General features: G+C 36.2%; 1 protein-coding gene across 1 annotated transcript; it reads left to right on the forward strand.

Moving 5' to 3' along the window:
* Window positions 1–1,751: 1,751 nt before the first annotated feature.
* Window positions 1,752–21,411, forward strand: LOC115219032 (stAR-related lipid transfer protein 7, mitochondrial). Its single transcript, XM_029789079.2, has 9 exons — window positions 1,752–2,375; window positions 8,241–8,569; window positions 9,915–10,060; window positions 12,122–12,171; window positions 12,756–12,866; window positions 14,899–14,943; window positions 16,583–16,720; window positions 17,060–17,144; window positions 18,423–21,411. The coding sequence occupies exons 1-9, from the start codon at window positions 2,271–2,273 to the stop codon at window positions 18,557–18,559; spliced, it is 1,146 nt and encodes a 381-aa protein (XP_029644939.1). The 5' UTR covers window positions 1,752–2,270; the 3' UTR covers window positions 18,560–21,411.
* Window positions 21,412–22,985: the final 1,574 nt, after the last annotated feature.

A 22,985-nucleotide genomic window follows, 5' to 3' on the forward strand; every position in this document is an offset into this window, starting at 1 on the left:
GGAAAACAAGGACAGACAAACGGACTAAGTCGATTACATCGACTCCAGTGCGTGACTGGTACTTATTTAATCGACCCTGAAAGGATGAAAGGCAAAGTCGACCTCGGCCGAATTTGAACTCAGAACATAACGGCAGACGAAATACGGCTACGCATTTCGCCCGGTGTGCTAACGTTTCTGCCAGCTCGCCGCCTGCAAACTTGTTTTGAAGTTCAACATTCCCGCAGCAAAGTGTTGTACTGTCAAAAAAACTGCCTCAGTGCATTCTATTTCAAATTAATATAAATCATATATTGCCTCTCCCCTGCCTTCTCGACCAGAATTAGTCATCAACATAACGCTTTCTTTCTTTTTGATAGTCAAACTTTTTATGGCTCGCTATATTCAATATGTTAACACTCTACTATTTACATTTATAGATTTGAAGTTTTTAATCCATGCTGCCCCATATAAAAATATGCCAGCATATAACAATATATTTTCTTAGCAACTCGTTGGCCAATCCTTCGGCCAAAACTTTCACTCATGATGCTCGATCACATATACATGTTTGAAATATTCCCCTGTAAATAATTTCAGTTGCTAACAAATTAAATACAAACATTTTTTTTTAAAATGGTAGTCAATCCAAAGCCAAAATAGATAAAGTTTTAGTGTGGCGTTGAAAACTTTTTGTGTTATATTCAAACAAGATAGAACTTGATGTATATGATATGCTTATTGTAAATAAGTAATAATTCTGAAGATAGTTGAATAGTATGAAACTCTGACAAACAGTATTATAAAATCCTACAAAACCGAAAGCAAAGCATTTTTTTCTTTCCTAATCGCTATACAATACAATGTAAATGGTTACAGACGTGAATGTTTTTGAAAAATAATTTTCATCAGAGCTAAGAACCGAAAACAAAAAGACACCCAGTACTAAGGCCTGGAAACCAAGTTACCAACACAATAATCCACATTTCAGTAAATTTTAACACACAGTTAAATGTAAATGTAACGAAAATAGAATGCCCTTATCTACTACATTCACTTATATTGTTATGTATATTGATTTTCCTTATCGGTAACCAATTCAATTTTGTTTACATTTGGGTTTTCGGAGATGGCTTACTAAATAACGAGGCAAGAATTCATGCATGTGAATTACTCGTGTGTAATGATGACCTTGAATAGAGACGGCTGCATGCCTAGTCTGATGCAGGAGTGTTCGTTATAACACTTCAGCTTCTAAAAACATCTTTCTCATTCCGGATGTTATCCAGAACTAAATTTTTACCTTTCAACTTTTCTTCCTAGCGAGGTCGATGAAATATCTAAAGTGACTTTAATATGATCGTATCGACATTGTCTTGGTTTTATTCCGATTTACAAATGTAGTTTGATCAAAAGACATGGGATATATATAAACGAAATTATTAGCTTACATAAAAATACTATAAAGAAAAAAGAGAGAAATAGCTGAGTGAACGGAGGAAAGCGTAAAACGAAAGACAAACGAAAAATAACTATCAGTATGAGGAGAAAAAGTGAAAGAGAAGAACCAGAGAAAAAGAGGGAAGAAGTAGTGAGAGAGGGGAAATAGTGAAGTGGAGAAAAGGAGGATAATAGTGAGGGGAGAAACGAAGGATAATAGTAAGAGAGGGGAAAGAGTGAAGGAGAGAAACGAAGGATAATAGTGAGAGAAGGGAAATCGGGAAGGGGAGAAACAGAGGATAATAGTGAGAAGGGGAAAGAGTTAAGGGGAGAAAAGGAGGATAATAGTGAGAGAGGGAGAAAGAAGGGAACAAATAGTGAGAGCAAGAGAAAAAGAGACATTACAATCGATACTCGACATGCGTGTGAGTATCGCTTAGTTTAGCCTGTAGCTCGACGTTATTTTTTTTTATTCAAGTGCTGGTCACGTTTACCTTGTGCTGGATTTAAGGTAGTAGTAGTTTGGTTTGGTGATCACTTCATGTTCATAGTGGTGGTGTGTTCTGTAGATACCGGCACATCAGACTCCTGATAAGCGCTATGTAGACTCCTTTTTTCCTCTTTCCTCTATCCCTCCCCTTTTCCATTGATGACTTTTCACCTCATCTACAACTACAAACTTTGTCCCTCCTCAAATCTGTTGAACGGTTCTTTTGCGTTTTTCAAGCCGTGTTTCTCCCTTCATCTTTCTACACGCTCATTTTTATTTTCTGTCACCGATCCTTACAACGTCGAGGAAAGAACTTTGTCTATGACGAACAATTATTAGTTACCATTCACTTTAAAACACCATGTCTTCACCAGAACACATAAGACGGGGTATGCGGACAGTTTTCACCCATCTGATCCGCTCGTCCGTTCTCACCAAAGTTTTGAGCGCAAGTATTATAAAACAGGTGAGTTACCAATTTTTTTCGATTGATTATTTGATGTTTCATTGGGCGATCTTTCGTCGGAAACGTGCTACTACAAACGAAAGATCGCCGTTTAATTGTTTCTATGCAACACATAGAAAATATAATGTGTACTATTACAGCTCGAATTTACAATATGACCATCTCGACTATTATACAATTATAACTTATCTTTCAATCTACAATCTAAGGAATCTAGAGTGTATATTCTACTTCTTAGAGCCTTTGTTATCTACAATCAACGAACTTAAGTCCCAGTTAAAAAAGCAGCCGAGGTTCAAGTTAGTTACACTCGCCACATATTTGTTTCTGACTTGTGGAGTCCTGTAGTATTTTGCATTAGTTTTTCATTTATAACGGCATTACATAATTTGGCGATCTTTTATAGGATAGTCTGTTGACTTTTATTTTACTACATATACAACACGTTTGTATATGATAAATATATAATGCATAACCACATTAAAATACAAATTCAAAACCGAAGGATAGTGTTAATTAAAACAATTGTCCTCTATACATGGAGATCATTGTATCAACTGTTTTAGTTATGTTTATATGATATATAGCATTGTATATGTGCCAGTGGGTGTGTATACACACTCGCACGTATATATAGGCGATATATAGTTACATACCCACGTGTGTGTGTGAGAAAAGGCTTCAATATTTATCATTAATATAAATTGTTGCATGCAATTTATATGCTTTGACCCAGTTGCTACATAAAAATTGCACGTGGAAAGGGCATGTTATGTTTCAACATCATAGTATTTTACTGTGGAAAACTTGCTAGTTCAAAAACTGGTTCCATTTGTCTTTATTGCCTATAATATTTTATGTATATATTTATAATCTTTCACTGATCCTTTTAGAGCAACTGATAACTAAGTAAGATAAAACTACTAACTCATTGTTCGATAATACATCTTGCTATAGAATACAATCTAGTTGTAGTTTCGGTCCAGATTCAACCCTAATCGAGAAGACATTTGATTTAATCAAAGACGTTCCTGTCGTTACTATTCCTTTTATCTTTTACGGCCAATGTATCCAAGACGACATCATCCTTCATATTTTAAAAAATGGTTGGGCATAAATTGAGGGAGATTTAGCTACTGTTTCTAGCCCCTTCGAACGACCGCATAGAGTTTTCGTTCTTGGTTCAATTACAACAGTATACGAGAGGTCAGTTATTTAGTTTTTGGTAGCAACTGTAGAGTAGGTAGCTAAGTTGTTTTACCATATTATAGTACTATTCGGAACATGTTCTTGAGAAACAAAAATTGGATTTACATGATAAATTACTGTGTTATTAATTGTTTTTGCTTGCAAGTGCTAATAAAGCAGTTATCTTCTAAACCTCCAGAATTTGTGGTTAATAAGGGGACCGCTGTGTATTTCTGAAACATTGCCCTGCCTGAGACGAAGGACATGTACTGAAGAAGCAATTGATATGACTTTAACCTTGGTATAACTCGCAAGGAAACATTAAATTCTATAAAGTTGTATATAACTGTGATTCTATTTATTTAATTTCTGCAATTTATATAGTATCGGTTGGTGTACTACACGAAGAAAGAGTTGACTATTCACTAGTATCGCCACATTTGACATTTATCTTCCCATGCTATTATTAAATAAGCATGTATGTGTGTGTGTATGTTTTTCCTTCTTCTTCTTTCATGGACCATATTATTCTACGGAACCTTTTGGTTAATCATATGTCCTATATTTCACATCTTCCTTGAAGCTTGCTTACCAATTATTTAAATTAAATATTCGGATTAAATAAGCTTTGGTACTTTGGGGTTCGTAGATTATCACACTTTACAATAGCATTTATTTATACATTTCAAGAATTAAGCATCTGTGTGCTGTCAAACTATGTGCAAAGTTGATGTTTAAGAATTTTCCTTATCAAATAGCAGACTATTTAGTCACTATCTCAACATTACACTGTGATTTCACTGCCTTGTGCAGTGAATTTCAATATCTATTCCTACAATACTTGCATGCATTAGTTGCATCAGCTGCTGAATGCAGTCACTCTCGTTGCTTTCCTTATTAACCAACTATTATTGGAAAGTATACGAGTAGTTAGATATTGCAAGCTATAAAGTTAGCTGCAATATGCAAAAGTTTAGTACTTTGGTCAAGGACAGAAGAGAAATTCCTCAAGTGGTATAGCAAAAAAAGAAAACTCAACGCAGACGAGATAATCAGGTTATGTTGCATATGTTATATATCATAGTTTGTGAATATGTCGAGTGAAAAACTACCTAGAGTTAACTGTATAAAGTATGAAAGTAGAGATAAGTCAAGTTAGATTAGCATGTATAAATAAAGTTAGACTTTGCAGAAGAAACAAGACTTAATAAGAATCAATAGAAGTTTATTTCATCCAGCTAATTACTTTCTGAGGAGGAATGAAAAGTCGAAGTTTTCTTAGTTTAAAGGTTTGTGAATAAAAACTGTAGACAGTTTCCATAGTAAAGCAATGCTCTGAATGAAAATGTCTTACATATCTTTGTACAAGATTCAAAAATAAAAACAAAGTGAGATTTGAGTGCAGAAAGTAGTTTCAGATGTGATCAGAGATCAATTTTTAATGTTTATCAGTGAGTGAAGATCTGTTGTTTCCATAAGATTTCAGTGTAAATTCATTCTAAGATGGAAGTGGTTTCTTTCTAAAAGTGGTACTCCCTTGGCCATGTGAGCAATAGGGTAATGGTAAGTGTATCTAAATCATGTAAGTTGATCAGAGCTAAGCTATTGATCTCTCTTGAATATTTTTGAATATTATTCTAATATTCATCTTATGCACTTGTGCAATAAATAGAATCAATTAATGACCAGCCAAGTGGGAAATGGGATTTATGATATTCATGCTTTTCCAGAAAGCATTGATAGTGTAAGTAAAATAGCTATGATTGGGAATTCAACCCATGTCACAAACTTTAGTTGCTAATAGCTTTCTGCCTGTGCTGCAGCACACACCAATCTACAGTTAAAATAAAGCTAATTCCAACATCTCTGAAGTCAGAGTGTTCAGACATCACTAAATTTCAGAATACACTCTATCATTTTTACCACTCCACTACAGTAATAATTAAATGGTCACAAGCCAATAACAAAGCCATTTGAGTTGCTTGAAATAACAGCTATATCTCCCTCACATCACTCTCTTTTTCTAAGGGTGTGATATGATGGATATTATTAGAAAAGAAAGATGCATTGGATATTGTGTTCCTGAATGCACTATGACTGGGGAAAATGAGGGATGTCATGGCTGGAATGCCTTAGATTGTAGATTTTATTTTATTTTTTTTTCATTGAGGACAACAGAAAAAATTATTTTATGAGCCACAGATTTTCGTGAAGCCGAGGTTAAAATGAGAGAGATAATTCACTCTCTCTGTGTCTGCTGGATAATATGCCAGTTTTTCAGAGATAACTGACTTGTATTGATTAGCATCTTACCAAAAGTGATCCTGCAGACCATTAATCAAAGGCATTCTATCAATGATCATCCGGTAGAGTCCAATTGGACTGGATCTTTAATCTGAAGTTAAGTTCTACCCGTCTTGGAGGCTCTGAAAGTAATAATGGATTTTGCCTGTCCTCCTCTGGCTAACAACTTAAAATTTTAGAAAGTTTTTCATCATCATCAATGCCTCCACCAAATTTGGAGATGGTCTAATGAATGGGACCTGTGTCTGAACGTATCAAAGTGCTGTCATCTGCCTGTTGGCTCTCCTCCTGCAACTCAACTTGATTTCGAGCCGGGTCGTCTGCTGCTGGAGAGGACCGACCAGGTAAAGGACCTGGGTATCTTGGTGGATTCCTCCTTTTCGCCTTCGTCCCAGTGCATCCATGCTGCCAACAAAGCACGCGGAGTTCTGTTCTTGATTCAATGGTCATTCGGAATGCTCGCAGCAGCCATATTCCTACCGCTCTATGTCACGCTGGTGAGACCCATATTGGAGTACGGGATTCAAGCCTCTTCTCCTTATCTCCTCAAAGACATACGGCATCTCGAAAGAGTCCAGAAGCTGGCTACCCGCATGGTTCTTGGTCTCAAGAATTTGTCTTATGAAGAAAGGCTGAAGACGCTCGACCTTTATTCTCTAGAAAAACGCCACTGCCGTGGTGATCTTATTCTTGCTCACAACATCATATGCGGAAAGTGTAACCTCTCGAAAGAGCTGTTCTTCACTCCTGCTCCAGAGCGTCGGCTGCGGGGTCACTCCGAAAAGCTCTATCTGCGACGATTTCATCTCGATTGAAGGAGAGGGGCTTTCTCCGTCCGGGTTGCGGATCCGTGGAATAAGCTGCCAGACGAGATGGTGAAGATGCCGACGACCGCTCGGTTCAAAGTCTCCCTTGACCACAAGTGGCCTGAACTCTTTACATGAACACCACCCTGTACATAACTCCATGTCCCATTACATGGCCTTGCTTTTTGCTTTTTGAGCCAAAAATTAACTAACTAACTAAATTGTTGAACATACATTTTTCATGCTGGCATGGTTTGGACAGTTTGACAGGAGCTGTCCAGGCTCCAACTGTCTGCTTTGGCACAGTTTCTATGGCTGGATACTCTTCCTAATGCCAGCCTCTTTACAGAGTATCCTAGGTGCTTTGAATGTGCTACCAGCACTGGTGCTTTTACATGGCAGCATCTGTTGTCGTTTAATGTCTGCTTTCTATGTTGGCATGGGTTGGGCGATTTGACAGGAACTAGTAAGCCAGAAAACTGCATCGTGCTCTACTTTCTGCTTTGGCATGGTTTCTACAGCTGGACATCCTTCCTAACACATGCCAACCACTTTACAGAGTGTACTGGGTACATTTTATGTGGCACTAGCAACAGTTAGATCACCAAGTAATTTGCAAAAAAATCTCCTTCGAGGGGAGTAGTATTGAGGAGGTGTCTTGTAGTAGAGGAGAGACATAGCTACCTTAGATGAAGAGAAAGAGGAGATAGTTGTAATGGTAAAGATGTGTCATGTATCTTGTGTAAATAAAATAAAGTACACCTTTCTAGTTGATAAGCTCTAAGTCAATTCTTATCAAATATATTGCAGCTGTGACCATCCCGTCTTAAAATTTTTTTCCGGACATTATATCTGTAGGCCTACATTATCCATTGTTTCATTTCTTTTATTTCAAGTCTGAAAGTTATCTTTGAGGAAGATTTGGTTGCCATTTCTAGCAGAGGGATTGACCATATAAGTCCTTTGTTATCTTATTTTCAGATTTTTGTTTTTAAGTTAGCGAATTATTTGTGAAAGGTATATAAAATTAGTTAACATTAAATTAGTTTGTTGTTTGATAAAACCCTTGAGAAAAACACAACTGTCTTAAATTCATATTTACCTCTTTATACCAGTATAAAATTTATCATCATCATCATCATCTTTTAATGACTATTTCCCATGCTGGCATGGGTTGGACACTTTGACCAGAGAGCTACACCAGGTTCCAGTCTGATTTGGTTTGGTTTCTGTGACTGGATGCCTTTCTTAACACCCAACCACTTTACAGTGTATGCTGGGTGCTTTCAACGTGGCACTGGTACAAGTACATTTTACATGGTGCCAGCACAGGACTCTTGCAGGAATCCTCTTCGCTAGAGAATATGGCCTTGACACTTCTGCTGTGGAGGATGGGTCTTGAATACAGCAAGGCACCAGGTATCTTTATCCTTTATCATCTCATCTGAAAGGTTCAGCATTCTGAGGTCATCCTTCTGTACATTGTATATCACTTTCATATTGATGATGTATTTTTATTTATTTAATTTTTCATTTTCTTTAAAAAATTTTCTTTTTTCTGTTTCAGTCACATACTGCAACAACCCTCTCTTGCCGAACAAACACTGCTGTTTCTCTGTTTCGCAAGCTGTCTGAGAAAGCAAATGCTCAGTTGGACATTCTCAGCACGCATTTTGCCAAACAGTGCCATGCCATTGTTGCCCAGCGGGTCCGCCGTGCACTGCAGATTTCTAATCTCTACAGCCGACTCTATGACCAGAAGTCTCTGGTACACATGCTTACAAAACTTCGCAACACCATCTTGAAACATACATCAAACAAATCTTTAGGTTTCCTTTTGAGTGCTTCATTGTTTTCATGGGACAAATACCGAATAACAGATGAAGAGATGCAAAGGTGAGTAGCTTGTTATGACTATGTTGCGAAAAAAAAAATTGTGGATATTGAGTTTTGTATTAATAAATCACTTTTTCTTTTGTTAAAATTCCAGCAACAAGGATTAACTCTGGGTCCCCCGCCCCTGTATAATTCGTGAATTTAGAGGGTTTAGATTTGCAATACTATCCCTTTATTTCCCATCAAAGATGGGCAGATTGGCTATCTTACTATAATGGGCATTATGTCTGTCTGTTCCCTCTTGACGGCCAGACAGCTGGACCAGTCATCATCATCATTGTTTAACATCCGCTTTCCATGCTAGCATGAGTTGGACGGTTTGACTGAGGACTGGTGAACCAGATGGCTGCACCAGGCTCCAATCTGATCTGGCAGAGTTTCTACAGCTGAATGCCCTTCCTAATGCCAACCACTCCGAGAGTGTAGTGGGTGCTTTTACATGCCACCGGCACAAGAGCCAGTCAGGTGGTACTGGCAACAGCCATGCTCAGATGGCGTTTTTACGTGCTACCTGCACAGGAGCCAGTCCAGTGGCACTGGCAACAACCTTGCTCGAATGTTTTTTCACATGCCACCAGCATGGAAGCCAGTCAGCTACTCTGGCAATGATCACGCTTGGATGCTGCTCTTAGTGCTCCACTGGCACGGGTGCCAGTCTTTGAATTTGATTTGATTTCAATTTCACTTGCCTCAACAGGTCTTTGCAAGCAGAGGTTAGTGTTCAATGAAGGAAAGGTATGCATAAGTGGGCTGGTTACACCCCATAGGCCACAGGTTATGGTTTCACTTGGCTTGCTGGGTCTTCTCACACACTGCATATTTCCAAAGATCTCGGTCACTAGTCATTGCCTCAGTGAGGCCTTATGTTTGAGTCTACCTCTTCCACAGGTTCCCTTAACCGCTAGGGTGTGGCACTTTTTCACACAGCTATCCTCATCCATTCTCGCCACATGACCATACCAGCGCAGTCATCTCTCTTGCACACCACATCTGATGCTCCTTAGGTCCTGCTTTTCTCTCAATGGTACTTACACTCTGTCGAGTATGCACACTGACATTACACATCCAGTGGAGCATACTGGCTTCATTCCTTGCGAGCTTGCGCATGTCCTCAGCAGCCATGGCCCATGTTTCACTGCTATGTAGCATGGCTGTTCATACACATGCGTCATACAGTCTCTAGCAGATTTCATTAACAGACAAGTTTAAATTTGAATGCATGTGAAATTTCAACCCTGGCAAAATGTCCCCCATCCCTGATATTTAAGGTACTTTCGGCTTCAGTAACTTGCTGCTAGATTTTTAATGTGTCTGTCTATTCATTTTTTTTCTCTTTTCTTAACAGTGTAGCTGAAGACATCTCTTCAGCTAATCTCAAACACATGTCCTCAAAAGAACTTAAAGCTTTGAACTGGCAAAAAGTGATAGACCAGCCCAATCTCGAGGTATGGCGTAAACCAATTGAAAATTCTCATCTCTATCAGTACAAAGGTTAGTTAAATCATATTTTAACAATTACGTATGAGTGACAAAATGTCTTGTTGTCTAACCCCTGTTTGCCCTGATCATGCAGGTCTATAATCAAAGAAATTACACCCATTACAATCCTGTCTTTTTTTACTATATTCAGACTACATTGTTCAGTGTCTCCTTTCTTTTAGGATAGTAGAATGTAAGTTAACCCTTTAGCATTCAAACCAGCCATATCTGGGCAAAATATCCAAAATGTACTATTTGTTTTTACTGTTTAAACTGAACAGATCCAGCCTCTCAAACTTACCCTGCAATGTCATACTAAAAGTGAACAGTCACTTCATTGAAATCTTGAAGCTACAAGATTAATGCATGATTAATTCAAAACAATGTGAATAAATAAGCATTACATTTGACAAGCTAATCTGAATGCTAAAGTGTTAAAGAATAATTGGCTTCTGTTTCTTGTACATTTAACAATCATGTAGAAACTGTCTTGTTGGCTCATGGTTCCCGCACTTAGTCAACTATTATTCATCATGTTTGTTTTCATCTTATGTGCATCATTGCATTCATTTTAACTTCCACCTTCCATGTAATAATTATTTTATTGAATTCATACAAATTCTTGATTATTTTCAAAATTAATAGAAAGACACTGGCAGTGTACTTTCACAGAAAGCTTAAGAGAAGAAACAGCTACTAAAGCCAAATAATTAAATTTGCACAAAAGTAAAAGTCCAAAGGTTCATACTTGTCCAAAATTTTGGTAGCAGTAGTGGCGGTGGTGGTTTCTCCTATTAAGAAATCATCCAAGCACTTTGTACATTTGAAACTCTGAGGGATAAGTGGTCCCTTTTGTGAAAAGCGAGTAAGGGTTTTAGCATCAGGAAGGACATCTGGCTGTAAAACAATGCATCAAATAACATATTCCATGCAAGTGTGGAAAAACAAACATCGAATGAACGGATATCATTCTTTGTGATTTTATTAGTTTCCATTGTAGTAGTAGCAGCAGCACTAGTAACACCAGGCTTAGCAAATTAAAATAAATTTTAAGGATAGATTTTTTTCCTTTCTTGCCTCTAAACTGAAGACAACTCTCTTTTTACCCATGTGTAGTGAGTTTAACATGGACTGCATTAATTTGTCATATATCTTGTTATTATCATGGGCCAGGAATTCAGTGGGATTTGAACACGTTACTGAGCTACGAGGTGGTATCAAAAGGTTCACAGATTCTATGTTTAATAGAAAATAACTTATTTACCTAAGTTTTAACATCATCTCCTTTGAACTAGTCACCTTGCACAGCAATACACCAGTCCCAGCGTTCCTGCCACTTTCAGAATCCAGCCTGGAAGTCTTTTTTCCATAAGCAAGTTGAGGACCTTCTGGGATTTACTCCAGATCTCAACAACAGTATTAAAACAGCGAGCTTTGAGCTGCATTTTCATCTTGGAGAAGAGATGGAAGTCTGCAGGTGCTAAATCTGGCAAATGGGGCAGATGTGGAAGTGATACCATGTTGTTTTTGGCAAGAAACTCACAAGTGAGGAGACCGCTGTGACGGTGCATTGTTGTGAAGAATCTAATTCTTTGTGCTCCACAGATCTGGTCGCTTTTGCCGAATATCCTCTCTCAAATGCTTCACAATGTTACAGTAAAAGTCTTTTTTGAGATTCTTGCTCTGGGGGATGAATTTTCAATGCACAATACCGCATTTCTGGGGGTGACACTTGTGACAGGTCCTCCAGATCACTCACTGTCTTCTGGGGACGTTCTTCCACTTTTGAAGCACCCACGCCACTCAAAACATTGCATATGACCCATTGCCTCATTGCTATAAGCTTGCTGGAGCATGTTCACTGTCTCTGTAGCAGACTTCCCAAGTTTAATGCCTGCATCTGGTAATAAGAATACTTCAAAATAGGCAGTTTGTATTAGATAACTAAGACACAGGCAAGTTAGTATCAAATGGGTTAACACATTCATATAAAAGGACAAAACTTTGTCACCTTCAACATAACTTTTGTGAGTTTCTTAATTTTATAACACTATTTTTTTTCGTTTTTACCAGTTCATGGATCTTTCTATGATATTCCGGCCAGTGCATTTTTTGTGATTCAGGTATGTTCTTTTAGCTTCTGGTACTTATTTCATCAACCCTGAAAGGCTAAAGGATGAATTTGATCTTGGTGGAATTTTAACTTAGAGCATAAATGGATGAAATGCCACAAGCATTTTATCCGGCGTGCTAACGCTTCTGCCAGCTTGCCACCTTAATAATAATAATAATAATAATAATGGTTTCAAATTTTTCCATAAGGGCAGCAGTTTGGTGGGGTAGATTAGTTGATTACATCAACCCCAGTGTTGTAAAATATGTAACTTGGTACATATTTTATTGACTCCAAAAGTATGAAAGGCAAAGTCAACCTGGGCAGAATTTGAGCTCAGAACGTGAAGACAGATGAAATGCCACTAAGCATTTTGCCTGGCACGCTAACAATTCTGCCAGCTCGCCATCTTAATAATAATAATAATAACCACATTCATCTGAGACACTTCAATCTCAATACTGCTGACATTCCCACTGTTTTTGTTTTCAGTCCTAATATTATATTTCTGGTCATATAATAATAGTCTCACCTCATTTTAAATAAAGCCCTTTTTATGAACACTAAATTGTTTTCCCTCTTTGTCATTTACAGGTAGACTTAAATTACCGAAAGATTTGGGACAAACTGGTAATTAAGCTTGACATAGTTGACCGTGATGAAGAGTCTGGTTCTGAGATAGTTCATTGGATCACACACTTTCCTGTGAGTTGAACCAAATGATTTTATTTTATTTGTTCATTTTTAACATCCCAAGTACAAGAAAAGAAATTACGTAATATATTTTAGTGCTTATTTTATATTTACATCATGGAAAAGTCATGAGAGCTTTAAAAACTCACATAAACCTTTATTTACTTTCCATTTTATTTTGTGATAGTATATACTGTGTGTCATTTTGTTCCCCATCGTCAGCATCATATAATAGCCATGTTCCATGTTGGCATGGTTTGAGAAGATCTGACGGGGCCCAAGGGTTACATAATGCTCCAGTGTCTGCTTTGACATAATTTTTATTGGTGGATGCCTTTCCTAACAACCAGTCACTTTACAGTGATACTGGATGTTTTTTCTCATGACACCAGCACTTGTGTAGTCACTGTGCAGCTTTCAAGACTATGAACCCTCAGGGACCAATTTTATGCTCGAAGTTGAGGAATGAAGAACGGTAAGGTTTAAGAAAAAAAGGGCTGAAGCAGGTTTCTTGTTGTAGAGGAGCTACATAGCTACTCACAGTTTAGAAGAGTGTGTGGAGCTGGAAAACAGTAAAAATAGTGGGGGTGAGATGTCTGGATGGATCTTCAAGGTACAAAGTGGGCAGGAATGAGTGAGGTGGGGAGTAGGAAATGGAGTGTATCCCAAGTTATTTGCCAAACAAGTACAGCTTGTATAGTTTATATTTCTAATCTAAATTATGGATATAAATATAAAAGGGAAACAGTGTTGCCTGTATCTGCATCTTTATTCTTCAGTTCTGTCATTGATTTAACATTTTCATTACCTTATTTCTTTCTAATAAAACTGCCTTAGTACTTCATTTAAATTTCTAACCAATCAAGAATTTGGAATAGTTTACTAAAAATTACTGTAACCTTTGTATTCATTGGTATTGTTTAGGACAGATTTTATTTTGTACAATTGTTAACTGTGACCAGCCTGTATGACAAAAGAATGTTATATTGTATAAAAGCTTCTATTTCAGTGTCATAAAAATATTAGAAAATCCTTTTGATACCAACCTGCCTGAGACCAATCCTTATCCTATAATACAAAACCTATAACATTAAAATTTTCATATGAGAACCTTCTATTGTAATTTTATGTTAGCACCTTTTGTAATGTTTCAGATACCATCTTCATCATCATCATCATCATCGTTTAACGTCCGCTTTCCATGCTAGCATGGGTTGGACGGTTCAACTGGGGTCTGGCAAGCCCGAAGGCTGCACCAGGCCAGTCAGATCTGGCAGTGTTTCTACAGCTGGATGCCCTTCCTAACGCCAACCACTCCGAGAGTGTAGTGGGTGATTTATGTGCCACCGACACAGGTGCCAGACGAGTGGCACATGGCACATAAAATCACCCACTACACTCTCGGAGTGGTTTTAATGGAAAAAAAATCAGTTGTTTTACTAAAACCTTCCAAATTCTGAATTATTTTCAAAATATATTGAAATACATAGACTGTGTTTCATTAGAAATGTGATGATGAAAGAGTTAAGCAGAACAGATTCATTTATAGTTATATTAAGACACGAAGACATGGTCAATTACAATTACACAGCAGTGGATTAATCCTTTAGCCTTTTAACTACTCATACCCAGCCCAAATATTGGGCATATTTTATGTACAAAATGGATAGATCTGGTCTCTCATACCTATCCAACAATACCATTCTTAGAATAAATAATTACACCATCAAAATCTTGAAGCTATGAGATAAAGCATGATTAATTCAGAATAATGTGAATAAATAAGCATTACATTTGAAGGAGTGATCTGAATGTTAAAGGGTTAAGGATTGAAGATTTTTAATAAAAGAAGTGTCTATCAATGAAGCTGATGGCCAACTTTAAGATAGCCTTTTCTCAAGGGGCTCAGTTTTCATCCCATCTTAGGCATCACATTACATCTCTGAGCAAACCCTTAACTTGCAAGAAAATTAAGTCTTGCTCTCAATCAAGAAATCTTATTTGTGCTTTGTGTAAAACTTTTCTCTTGTGTTTCTAATTCCAGTATCCAATGTACAGTCGAGAATATGTATACAGAAGAAGATTCAATGTAAGTTAACTCTTCATTTTTACATCTTTTGCACATGTGTTCATTGAAAAAAAAATATTTGAATTTTATTAGCGTATTTGAAGGCATAATAAATACCCCACCGATTTCAGCAGTGCATATTCAGATCAAAGTGAATATCAGGGACAAAATTAGTATATGGGAGACCCAAATTTTCATATAGGATCTGGGGTGGGTTTTTTTTTTTTTTTTTTTTTTTTTTTGCGATATTTTTCTGAAAACCTGCTGCAGTTTCCCAGCTTCCCACCTCTGGTCAAACCATCCAGCCTATGCCGGTATGGAAAATGGATGCTAAAGGATGGTTATGTTAGCAAGCTATCCCTAATGGATCTGCTACTTGGTCTCCCTTCATCTCATTCACCAAACTTGAAACTAACCTTGATAATTGACTGGTATTATTTTATGTAGTTTCTCACTATCCCACTCGTAATCCTCTTATAATAACTCTTCTATGGATCTTTCTTTTCATTGTCACTAACGGAAGCGCACTAAAGTTATTTCTTGTTCCTGATGACATCCTGAGTCATAATTTATTACTTTTGAATTCTCTTGTCTCCTGTTTTTACTTGTGTAAAATTTTACTCTCAGCTCCTCTTCCTACCAGCAAGCAGTAAAGATACAGCTCTGCTGGCTTCTGTTCACTTCTATCCCAATGTAGAAGTTACCCATATTTCTGGCTCAAACTTTTGCTGAACAAGTTGTTTAACAATTTAATATTCAGATTACTCTGCTGCAAAACATAATCATCCATTATCTTGTAGCTTTGAGATTTTGATTATTTATTTTTAGAGTGATTGTAGGATACATGTTAGAGGCTGGATCTCGCCAAGTTAAATATAAAACTGGTAGAATATCTGGATTGGATATGACTGGTTTAAATGCTAAAGGGTTAATCCCATGCTAGCTCTGATTGAGAAGGCTTACAATCAAATGCATTTCAATCATGACCATCTCCTCTTTTTTTCTACAAGTGGCATATTTTGGACCATATTATCCACTGTGTCCTTCTTTTTTTTAATGATAATTATGATGTATAATATAGCTTTAATGTACAAAATACTGTATAAGTTAGGGATGCAATTCAAGCTGATCTGGGTATGGTCATGTTCTTAAGGTATTCACTTCACAATCACATAGGTTTTTTGATTTGATATATGTGACACTCTAGGCATTTGTCTTCTGCTATAGTCTGGGGTTAACTAATGCTTTGTGAACCAAACTGGATAAATGAAAATTGTGCAGAAGACTATCAAATGGACTACAATCTGTTCTTAATGAATAGATTTCATCCACTGCCCAGTTTAACACTGCCAAATGCTTAAAACAATGAAATCTGCTAAATCCACCCAAAGGCCAAAAAAAGATTAAACTATAGTTTTTTTTTTTTTCATATATCTCAGGGACCTGCCAAAAGTCATAGGTGCTTCCCTTCCCTGTTCTGATGAATCCATAAAATCTTAAAAAGTGGGATTCAAGTTCTTATTTTGTCTACTACTTATTTAAATTCTCTTACTTCACCTTACAGCTCCCATGCAGAAAAAAAAGGAAAATGCTTGAAACTTTAAGTAAATTGTCTTCCAAAATGATTTTCACCTTTTTTTATGATTGGTTTGTTTTTCAGATTGATGAAGAAAACAAACTGATGGTGATGACTTCCTACTCTGTGTATCATCCGCGCTGTCCTCTGAACTCTGATTTTGTCCGTGTCAACGATTACACTTCAAAGATGGTTGTTAAGCCCCACTCTAACTTCAATGACGTAACCATCCTGTTTTTATTCATTAGTACTTTCTGTATTGTTAAATGTTCATATGCACGGTAATGTAGATGTGTGAGAATGGATAAAGAGAGAGAGAAAACAGCAAAAAATTTATTCTTGTGTGAAAACTTTCAAAATCTTTTTTGTTCTTGTTTTCATCTTTACACCTGCAATGTTTTTTTAAAAACTTGTATGAGCAAGTTTGTGTAGTAATTCCTGTGTGTATATGTGTGTGTGTGTGTGTGTGTATTTATATTTGGATGAAGTTAAAATAAATATCGATGAATACTTTCCTATTCATATAACTGTCAATTTTAATATCTATTTTATCTTCTTCAGAATGGTTTTGATTATGTGCTAACTTATTCTGATGACCCACAAGCTGCCTTCCCAATGTTTGCCTACAACTGGATGGCTACTACTGGTATATAAAGATTTTTCTCTCTTCGACTCATACAATGCTTCTGATGACACTTGTATTGACATCTTCATCTTCATCGCTTTACAAAATGTTTTAACATTTAACCCTTCAGTATTTAAACAGGCCGTATCTAGCCTAAATATTCTACTGTTTATATTCAAAGTAGCCAGATCTAACCTCTCACACCAACCCTGCAATATTGTTCTAAAAATGAACAGTTACCTCATCAAAATCTCAAAGCTACAAGATAATGCAAGATTATTCTGTCTAACCCTTCAGTATTTAAATAGGCCCTATCTGGCCTAAATATTCTACTGTTTATATTCAAAGTAGCCAGATCTAACCTCTCACACCAACCCTGCAATATTGTTCTAAAAATGAACAGTTACCTCATCAAAATCTCAAAGCTACAAGATAATGCAAGATTATTCTGTCTAACCCTTCAGTATTTAAACAGGCCCTATCTGGCCTAAATATTCTACTGTTTATATTCAAAGTAGCCAGATCTAACCTCTCACACCAACCCTGCAATATTGTTCTAAAAATGAACAGTTACCTCATCAAAATCTCAAAGCTACAAGATAATGCAAGATTATTCTGTCTAACCCTTCAGTATTTAAACAGGCCCTATCTGGCCTAAATATTCTACTGTTTATATTCAAAGTAGCCAGATCTAACCTCTCACACCAACCCTGCAATATTGTTCTAAAAATGAACAGTTACCTCATCAAAATCTCAAAGCTACAAGATAATGCAAGATTATTCTGTCTAACCCTTCAGTATTTAAACAGGCCCTATCTGGCCTAAATATTCTACTGTTTATATTCAAAGTAGCCAGATCTAACCTCTCACACCAACCCTGCAATATTGTTCTAAAAATGAACAGTTACCTCATCAAAATCTCAAAGCTACAAGATAATGCAAGATTATTCTGTCTTTATTCACATAAAGTTACATATCAAAATCTCAGGGCTGTAAGATAACACATGATTAATTCAAGTATGAAAAATAGCTAATATTTCCTTCTTCAGATCATGAGCAGGTGTAGTTGCAGAGCATCATAGCTATGAAAGGGATTCTTTGGGGTTTGAATAAATGTAAGAAAAGCAAAGTTTGAAGGAACTATTAGCCATTTTCCATATTTTCTAGGAGTAAGCAAATAGGAAATAACAATAGCTACCCAAGGACAAAAGTCATGTTACACAGTGTAATTTAATTAACAGGTTATTTTCTTTTTCTGTTTTTTTTTTGCTCATATGTTTTCCTCTTCTTGTTATCCAGGAGTTCCTGAGTTTGTTGAAAAACTACACCAAGCTGCAAAGAAACTTCATAAAAATGGAAATTACGATAAAACCTTTGTACCAGATTCCTGTTCTGTTGATACAAACCAGTACAGTCGTATCTCTAGCTACTGTTGAGCTGATAGTCTTAGCTTTGTTTTCCTCTTTCCTTTCCCCTTCTATCCTCCTCAACAATCAATTAACAATTTTGGATTTTCCAAATGATGTGGTAGTCAAGTCTACTAAGTAGATGGTTTACTTTACTTCAAAGATGGCAATCATTTCAGAAGATTACGTCTTCTTTGTCTTTCTTTAATGGTCTTTCCCTCAGTCTGATCAACTCCTCTTTTTCTGAGCTTCTTTCTCCTCTTTAGTCATCCTATAAAACAAAATATGTTTATAAATTAGTTGGAGGAGGAGGGACAGTGCCCATTATAACTGTAGGTTCTCTCAGATTTGTGAGATTGATGCTATTGGTTTTTTTTTTTTTCATATGCCAAATAGAGTTTTTACCAGTTCTATTTGAAAGGAATTTTTCTTGTTATATTTGCAAGCTGTAACAAAGGGAGGATTATTTTGGCATTTTTTAAATGGGTTTTTGGTTGTTGTTTATTTTTTTCATCTAAATCATGAATTTATGAGAAACAACAAAATCTGCTTAAAAAATATGCCATTTCTCATTACAAAATTTTTTTTTGTTCAATTCTTTTTGGTTTCAAAAAATAGCTGAAGAGGACAACTGGTCATGTGCTTGCATGTTGTGATAAATATATGTGTATTTTATTTTGCAAACCATTATCTTTTTGTATTTTTGTTTTGTTTTGTTTTTTTTTAAATGAATAAACTATAACAGATAAAAAATTTTTTTTTTTAAATAAGTTTCATTCTAATTCATAAATGCTTCAAGATCCATAAAGTCTAAAGCAAGTTCCTTGTGAGCCAAATAGTTTTGTTTTCATTGATAGTTATAACTTGTTTTTTTCTTTTCATTTACTTGCCTATGCTTTTGGAAACACAATGATTGTCACATCTCCGGTTTCTTATTTTGAAGAACATAGGGGTTCTGGAGAAAGTGCAAGTGGGATGACATGGTATTTGACTACTAGAACATACAACGTGTGAAGTTCAAATCTGCTACAAGCATTTCATTGTGTATATTTATCAGTGCCCTCGATTTTATTCACCTCAGTTCATCTGGTTGTAAACAGTCTACTTGGGAATTGCAGTTACCTGCAGTTGATTGGCAAGCTGTCCTGAGTAATGCTTGTCTCTTTCACTTGATTGTATAAAACCAGAGGAGATACACATGGGCACTGATTTTCAAAAATTGCTTGTGGCTTTTTGAGTCATTTACATTTTCTGGAGAAAACAGTGGAAGATTGACTCTGTTAAAAACACAGCAAAGTATGTTAATTAGATAAAAATTAATTATAAACTTCAGTCAGTGCCTTGACCACATTTAACTGCTGCTATTCCTCATTTTCTTTTTGTTTGGGTTTTTTTTTTTTTCTTTTTTATGCTCCTATTATTACAACAAAATTTCTTCTCTTTAAAGTATCTCCATAATCTGTTGGAGATTCTTTTGTTTGTAATGAATATAATGAAATGTAAAGTACTGTATGCATGCTTTAGTGTGTAAGTTTAAATTCAGTTCTCAAATAGGATAACCCTCTTTGCAGAATAAGTATAAACATAGAATTGATGAAGTGGTGAGACCATGCATAGAGTGAACCAGACAACTAAGAACAGAACAAAATGCAAGTTAAAATGAATGACACCAAACAGGAAAATAAAATAACATACTCCCAGAAAAATAGCACCTGTGTCCAACTTAGGTATATCAAAGAAACAGGTCATTTATTAAAACTACCCTTGACACTAATGTAGTCATGGCAGTAACTACATTCTAGGATCATGCATCTCCTGCACAAACTGCCCACCATTCCTACAGTGGCAACTGATACCATTGGTTGCCTGCCTACTGTCTCTAACAATGCTCCAGATACAGTAGTCAAAACAGCTAGAAGACCATGTGGTTTTGGTTGTGAAGGTAGAGTTGCATAACCAGAGTTCACTCAAGTCTTTGCTAGACATGAACTGCTCTTTTCTTATAGGACTTGTATAGGGTGTCTTTGTGCACCACACATCAGATAGTGAACTTTGCCACTTTGAAACGTTCACCAATGGACCTTATTTGATTCACTGGGATGATTGGTAATGTTCTTATTCTGCTGGACAAGCTTGGTTGTCCTGGTGATGTCTGACTGCTGAGAATCTTTCTTTCCCTTGGTTATGGATGACATCCATGCATGAGGTCTCTGGCTCTTTCCCAATGCTGAGCTTAAGACAGCTTTGTTCAAGAAGTTGACAGTCTTGGAACTGCTATATTTTGCAAGTTCCTTTTATTTCCTCTGTCAGATTGGAATCTGCCATGTTGATACTATTGAAATGTCTAAAAGAGGTACAAGAAAGTTACAATTTGGTGTATACTGCAAAACTATGTTAGTTTGTCCTCTGTTTATGACCTGCTAAAATTGTATTCACAAATACCTAGGCTACCCTGAAAAGTGACATTCTGAAACTACTGTGTATGTGTGTCAGTCGTTTTTAAGTTGTCAACCAATGTTGCTCTTTATCCACTTAACTCTCACTACTTCTGCATGCCTAGATATTAATAGGCACTACAAGGATGATATAGTTTGTCATTAGTTGAAGATTGCTTTGTTAGAAAGAATTCACATCTTTAGGGAATGAGAAGGACTCTGCAAATCTTTATTAATTTCAATAAACATTAAAGATCTAATTATAGGGGTAGTTGTTTTTTTTTGGGGGGGGGGTTATCAGGTTTTATTCTTCTAAATGCATTGTGAGTGAAATTAATTTCATGAAATGTAACTCTGTATCAAACTCTTAACTGCTCTATCTGTTGATTTGTGAAAAGCCCATATTAAGTACATTTGGTAAATTCTGTCTAGTTTCCTGGAAGTAAGAAAAAATTAAACCCTCAATAAAAGTTTGAAACCTGGAATTTCTGGTTAAAGCTATATCCATTTACTTCGTTAATACATTCATATAAATAGCAAGAAGTATGAAAGTCACACTCCAGTTTCCTCTCATACAATTCTCAAAGCTTATCATTCAACAATGGTTAATTATAAATGGTTGGCAGTAAATGCAAGCATTTGTTCATTACATTTTTTATATCTCATTTAATATACAAAGGAGCTACTAAATAGTTTCATGCTTTAGGATAAATTAAATTGGCAGGCTTATATAACATGCTATGTATCTCCAAGCAATCTTTCAGGCTCAAATCATAACATTGGATGTATTTATAAACCTATAATGGAACTGTAAAACATATATATATATATATCATGCTATTAGAATTATAGAAATCTTTAAGATAAATAAGGCGGTGAGCTGGCAGAAGCGTTAGCACGCTGGGCGAAATGCTTTGCAGTATTTTCTCTGCCGTTACATTGAGTTCAAATTCCGCCAAGGTTGACTTTGCCTTTCATCCTTTCGGGGTCGATAAATTAAGTACCAATTACACACTGGGGTTGATGTAATCGACTTAATCTCTTTGTCTTTCCTTGTTTGTCCCCTCTGTGTTTAGCTCCTTGTGGGCAATAAGGAAATAAGAAATCGTTAGGATAAATTGGTATATTTAGAATTTTCTTTGGTAAAACTCTAGGGAAAAGTAAGTTAAATTCTATTTGGTATTGTTGATCCTGAGATGCTTTGAAGAGATATTCCTATGCATAATAGCTAATGCAAACTTCGGATGAGAACCATTTAAAACTTTAGTGTTTACTGATTAGCCAGTGATGAGACCTCTCTTTGGTTAGGCTGCTACATGTCAAAACCAAATTTCCTTAAAACTACATTTAAGTCTTGGATAATGTCCAAGGTACACTATTCCAGAAAGAGTAGAGAATGTTTTTTGATTATAGGTCATCTGTGTGTTCTTTTAGCTGACTAAAATGTTGATGGTACAATAGCTGAATAGTAGAAATGTCAATCTGCTGCTGGTTCATTTATTCTAGTTTAGACCTTTTTATGTAACATCATGTAGTTGATAGGCCTTCTCTGAAATTCTTGAGTAAGAGAAGTGCCAAAAGTGGAAAACACCAGAAAGCACTTATCAGGCTCATTTAAACCAGCCAGAATATTCTATGTTTTATGTTCAAATCAGCTAGATTCTGGCCTCTCACACCTACCCTATAATGTTGTTATAAAAATAAAGCAATGACATCATTATGATCTCAGAACAAGGTGATGCAGGATTAATTCAATATATTTTAACCTTTTAGCATTCAGATTCCTCCAAGTTAAATGTAATTTTTTTTTTCTCTGAGATGAAAAATAACTGTGTATATTTATATATATATAGAGAGAGAGGTGGGGTAGACACAGGTATGACTGTGTAGTTAAGCCGCTCACTTTGCAACCAGGTAGTTTTGGGGTTCAGTCCTGCTCTGTAGCAGTTTGGGCCAGTGTCTTCTACTATAGCCAAGTCAGCCAAAGCCTTGTGAGTGTGTTTATGTCTCCATAATTTGGC

The sequence above is a fragment of the Octopus sinensis genome, linkage group LG14, assembly GCF_006345805.1.
Source record: "Octopus sinensis linkage group LG14, ASM634580v1, whole genome shotgun sequence".
Classification (NCBI taxonomy): Eukaryota; Metazoa; Mollusca; class Cephalopoda; order Octopoda; family Octopodidae; genus Octopus; species Octopus sinensis.

Bases quoted from the DNA above. Each gene is read 5' to 3' on its own strand.
- LOC115219032 (XM_029789079.2), top strand. From the start codon at position 2,271: ATGTCTTCACCAGAACACATAAGACGGGGTATGCGGACAGTTTTCACC. The intron at 12,172-12,755 runs GTATGTTCTTTT...TGTCATTTACAG, and splicing joins GTGCATTTTTTGTGATTCAG to GTAGACTTAAATTACCGAAA. The intron at 16,721-17,059 runs GTAACCATCCTG...TATCTTCTTCAG, and splicing joins CCCACTCTAACTTCAATGAC to AATGGTTTTGATTATGTGCT.